Raw genomic sequence first — 5,442 nt, 5'->3', positions numbered from 1 at the left:
CCATTATCAGAAATTAATGGACTTCGCGGAAGCAACCGTCCTCCGCTTCGCGTCGGACGGTTCACGCCTCCGCGTCGTCCATTAATTTCTGATAATGGACACCTCGTCGGGCATTATCCCTTACTCAACATCTTGCACAGAACATACTATACACCTGTCAAGCTGCACACATTTAACAATACTATGTCACCTGTATGCCAGAAATGCAAGGTTACAAATGGAGACCTTTTGCATATGATGTGGCATTGTCCAATGATTGCAGAGTTTTGGAAATACATTGTTAAAACTACCTCAGATGTTACGCAATATAATATTCCACTAGATCCTACAGTTTGGATTCTGGGAGATTTGAATACATTGAAAATAAATAACTTTACCCGACATTTCATTTTACTTGCTAGTACCGCTGGAAAAATGTGTATTTTAGTCAACTGGAAATCTGCTCTCCCTCCCTCACAGAGGCACTGGATCAATGAATTAACATCATACTGTACTCCGGAGAAGATCCTCTATAATGTCAGAAAAAGGCCCACAACGTTTAGGAAGATATGGGGAGCCTTCATAGATGCTTTACCTCTTCTCAAATGTCATGGTTAACATTCACCAACTATATTACTCGCAACTGGACTTAATTTTATTTTATTGTTTTTTCATTCCTTTTCTTTTATATTTAAACATATGTGTACATTATTAATATAGCGGTTATTATGGGTTAATATCATTCTAAGAGCAAAGAATCACACTAACTATAGGGGGTTCAGGGGGGTGGGGGGTTGTTTGTCCTTCTATGTTGTCATTATTAGCATTTTAAGGGAAGACAGACAATGAATGGAATATCTCTTTGCCTTTGAATCTTTTATTTCTTTTTTCTTCTGTCTTCTCTACATTGTCATTTTATTTTAGTTTTATTTTTCCTTTATTTCTTTATTTTGTTCTATATTGATGAAAAATGTTAATTACAGAGCAGATGTACACTATCTGTATCCTCATTTCTATCAATAAATAAATCATTATATGAGTTTGTCCACTGCACTCCCATGAAAAGACTAAAGGAGCAGATACATGGAAGTTCTTTAGTGGCTGGCGTTTCTGCAGAGATCTGACTCAGTGTCTTTCATCCATCATGAAACCCTGGAAGCAGTGCAGCTGGAGGTTCTTCCACCAGAATCACAGCAGTGTGAAGGACAGTTTAAAGTGATCAGGCAATGATGCACTGGTCTTGGTGTTTCTGCTTTAGTTTTTTCATGTCTTCTTTATGCTTCTTCTGCAGGTCCTTCAGTTCTTGTGTGAGCCTTTCTTCTTTGTGGCTGGAGAGTTTGTGTAGAAGAGTGAACTCATCTTTGTGTTGCTCTTTCTCTTTCATTAATACCTGGTAGGTTTGTCTCAGATCCTTTAGCTCCTCATCATATTTTTCTATCAGAGTTTCAAAGTCTCTGGTGTATTTCTGTCTGAAGTCATTGACTTCTTCAGCTTGATTTCTGGCCTTGTCCTCGTATTTCTGTTTCATTTCCTCCATTTCTAACTTGTGTTGTCTCTCTAAAGCTCTCCTCTTTCTTTCCTCAGATTCCACTCTGATGCAGTCGTCTTTTATTTTTCTTCGATATGCATCTCTTTCCTGTTGAAATTCTTCTATGAGCTTCTGAATTCTCATTTGTTCCATCTCTTGTCTCTGTATATTTTCTTGTAACCGTTGTTCCCACCATCCTTCTCTCTCCATCTCCCAGGCTTCTCTCTGTCTTCGCAGTTCTTCTCTGTTGTATTTCAGCTCTCTGATGAGCTCGTCCGTTGACTCAGATTCTGATATTTGCTTCTCCAGAGCTTGAAGCTTTTGTTTCCACTCCTGTCGTTGAATTTGTTCCTGGTGTTTCCTCTTTCTGTCTTCCTCTTCTCTGGTTGTCTGTTCTCTCTCTCTCTTCTTCTGCTCATTGTTGATGTAGTCCTCCTTCTCCTTGAGTTGTTTTTCTCTCAGTTCTTTCTCTGATTCAATTCTGGATATCTCTGCTCTCATTTCTCTTTCTACTTTTTGCATTTCTTCCTCATGTTTTCTTTCCATCTCCTCCATCTTTCTCTTCATCTCCTCTTCCTTCTCCTTCAGCATCGTCTCCACTGACTGTCGTATCGCTGCTTCAGCCTCTTGGAACATCTCTGTAGTGTAGAAACTGCCTCCATTTTTCTTCACCATGGTCTCGATCTTGGTCCGCAGCTCTGTGACTTGTGTGCGGTTTGTTGGATCGTTGTTGTTGAAGACATGGTATCTTCCTCCACAGTCAGCGATCAGATGTTTTACAAAGTCACCACAGTCTTCGTCTATGTAACTTTCAATCGATCGACCTTTCAGATCATCTCCTCTTGTGAACGTAACAATGATGAAGTTTTTTGACTTCTGGCCGAAAATCTTCTTGATCATTTTCACCGCCTCTTTTTCCTCCTCTGTGAATCGGCCGATCTGCAGCACCAGTAGGAACACGTGAGGTCCAGGAGACAACATGGTGATGCAGTTCACCAGCTCCTCTTTAACCTCCTCAGCAGACAGAGTCGTGTCGAACAAACCGGGAGTGTCGACCACAGAGACAGACAAGCCATCGATCTGTCCTGCTGCTTTCTGGCAGCGTTTGGTCACCGATCTCTGACTGGCTTTGGATAAAAATAGTTCGTTGCCCAAAATGGTGTTTCCAGTCGAGCTCTTCCCGCTGCCAGTTTTTCCCATCAGCACCATCCTGAGAGTCTTTCTGCTCAGATTTTCATCATCAGCCAACGCCTTGCTGCGTTTTAGATAGTGCTGTTCTGCTTTAAGCTGTAAAACCTTCTTCATCTGAGCCTCAGTGAACATGTCCTTAGTGAAACATCTGGATCCTTCATCTGACATCTGGTCCACTTGATCCAGCAGCTCTGGGATCTGCTGCTTGTCCTTCATGTTGACAACAACAGATCTTCCTCCACAGCTCTGACAGAGCTCCTGGATGTCTCTGTTCTGTCTTATAAAGTCAACAACAGCTGGAGCTGTAGGATCTGACTCCACAGTGAACAGAATGAGGGAGAAGTCTGTGACTTTAGAGCTGAATGTGTTCTGGATGGTCTGTAACTCTGCCTTGTCTTCATCAGTGAGGGGACCCACAGGTAGGACCAGGATGAAGGCATGGACGCCCTCAGGATCACAGAGGGAGATACACCTGAAGGATTCCTCCATCACTGCCTCCTGAGGTTTTCCATACAAGGCAGGCAGCTCCAGCAGGGAAACCCGACGTCCACACACCTCTCCCTGGGCTTTAACACACTCTGATGAGTCGGCAGGTGGACCAGACCTTGTTGGTCCCAGAATAGCGTTGATTACTGAAGTCTTCCCAGCTCCTCTTCTACCACACAGGACCAGGTTCAGAGGAGGTTTGATGGGTTCAGACTTTGGTCTTCTTGTCTCTTCAGCGAAGGTGATGAAGGTTCCTTTGTTTTCTTGCACAATGTTCTCAATCTTCTTCATCAATGATCCAAAGTTATCTTCAGACATGTTGTAGCGTCTTCCTCCACAGTCTCTCAGGAGTTCATTAACGGGGGGTTTTATTTCACTGTCATGCGTCATGACGACCATGGAGTGTTTGAAGGCGTCTTCACCAAACAGACTCAGGATGAGCTTCAGAGTTTCTCTGTTGCCTTCAGTGAAATCTGAAGGTGTCACTAACAGCAGCAGAACATTTGGTCCAGGAGGACAGAGATCCACACATCTCTTCATCTCTTCTATAACTGTTTCCACAGACAGACTGAAGACGTCTGGAGTTTTCACTACTGTTAAAGGTTTCATGTTCCACGTTCCACGAGCAGCTTCACACCGTTTTCCTCCAGAGAGTTTTGGAACAGAAAACTCTGTCCTCCTTACGATGATGTTTCCCAGTGCTGCCTTTTTGTTGTCATTTTTTCCAAACAACACGATCCTGAGTCCATGTGCTGGAATAAAAACGTAAACAAATATGAATAAAAAAAACTGTATTCAGAGTGTTTTCATTACATTCCATCATATGTTAATTTATAGGAATCAGTGTTAAATCATTTTTTAAAGATCTGATAGAAAGTAGAAGTCAGGATCAGTGTTGACAGCTTGTGAGGTTCTACTCACACTGTGCAGCTGTTGTCAACTTGTCATCATCAGACACTGATAAATTAACTGTAATTACTGTTAGTTCACAAAGTTACCTCAGAGACCTTCAGACTGTTTAAATGCTCTCCCTTGTGTCCACTGGGGCGCCAACTTACTTTCAAATTCCCCTACAAACACTTTTGTCTTTTTTGTCAGCCACTTCAAATGATGAGATATTTATAGATATTTGATATGAGAATATAACTATATCTGTAAGACATGAGAATATACAGAATATAATTCTGCTGGTTAGATTTAATAGTGACAATCTGTTAAATAAGTCAATACAAATATGAACATTTAGGTCATTGACTGTCTTTGAAACATTTGCAACTTTTGCTCAAGAGAAAATGTAAAAGTAAGTTTTGGTGTGTTGTCTCCAGCTTTCATCTATACAGCTGCAACCAGTGATTTACAAAACAGTAAAAATATCAGCCTTGATTTACTTACAGCTGCATGAAGTTTTACTTTCTTTCATGGAAGTCAACCCTGTGAATATACAGACTGTTATAAGGTGTCACAGGGTGACAAGTGTAGTGTGTGTGTGTGTGTGTGTGTGTGTGTGTGTGTGTGCGTGCGTGTGCGCCTGTCTGCAACTAATTAACACACTTTCTCAGGATGCGCAGCACGTGTGTGTGATTAGGTCACAGGTATGGGTAGTTGGGGGCGCTGCTTTCCTCGTGCTCTTTAGGTGACGGCAGAGGGGCATGAAGCAGGGGAGAGAGCAGCTGAGCTGATGGCAGTGGACGCACGGGATAACCACTGTGGAGAAGCGCTGGTCAGACGGCTGTGACAGCACGAGGCACCTTGTCGTAAGTGCGGCGGACAGCGCGAGAGGAGCGACGCAGACAGAGGACGTGCGGACCGACCTGCCTGGACTGAAGGAGCTGCTGCTGGCCGGTGGAACAGGTCGCCACGTGGCAGAGAGGCAACGGAGACACACGGTGCAAGAGGGAAGCTTCGGGCAGAAGTGGAAGGGTGGGGATGCGTTCCACACTTCCTTCAGATAAGTTCCCCTCTACTTTACGCTATAACACATACTGGACATGATATTACCAGTTAACCTGCTGCGGCCAAATTGTTTTATTTATTTTTTTTATCCAATCAGTTAGGGAAGTTACAGCTTGGGTATCTCTGTCATCAGTTACTATATGGACAATTACAGTAATTTTTGGACTGGGTTTATTTGCCTTCATTTGCAGTGGATTTCATTTTTGATTGAGTCATTTATTTCAGTTCATCTTGCATTGGACTCTTTGCTGTGTTTGTTATATTTAGTTTACCTGCCCACAATTATTGTTTTTATTCATGGCTTG

At 42.6% G+C, this 5,442-nt stretch overlaps 1 protein-coding gene across 1 annotated transcript in view; it reads right to left on the bottom strand.

Annotated features, from left to right (window-relative positions):
• Nucleotides 1–1,198: 1,198 nt before the first annotated feature.
• The window catches only part of LOC103375533 (uncharacterized), a 13,832-nt gene continuing 9,588 nt past the window's right edge, over nucleotides 1,199–5,442 (bottom strand). Inside the window, exons 3-4 of the mRNA XM_008305838.1 lie at nucleotides 4,996–5,084; nucleotides 1,199–3,973 (exon numbers count right to left, since the gene is read on the bottom strand). Of these exons, the coding sequence (XP_008304060.1) occupies nucleotides 1,199–3,973; nucleotides 4,996–5,084 (2,864 nt within the window). The remainder of the gene's footprint in view (nucleotides 3,974–4,995; nucleotides 5,085–5,442) is intronic.

Source organism: Stegastes partitus, unplaced genomic scaffold (assembly GCF_000690725.1).
Source record: "Stegastes partitus isolate 25-593 unplaced genomic scaffold, Stegastes_partitus-1.0.2 Scaffold2653, whole genome shotgun sequence".
Classification (NCBI taxonomy): domain Eukaryota; kingdom Metazoa; phylum Chordata; class Actinopteri; family Pomacentridae; genus Stegastes; species Stegastes partitus.
Note: the sequence above shows the minus strand (reverse complement) of the source record. Positions and strands in the feature narration are given on the sequence as shown.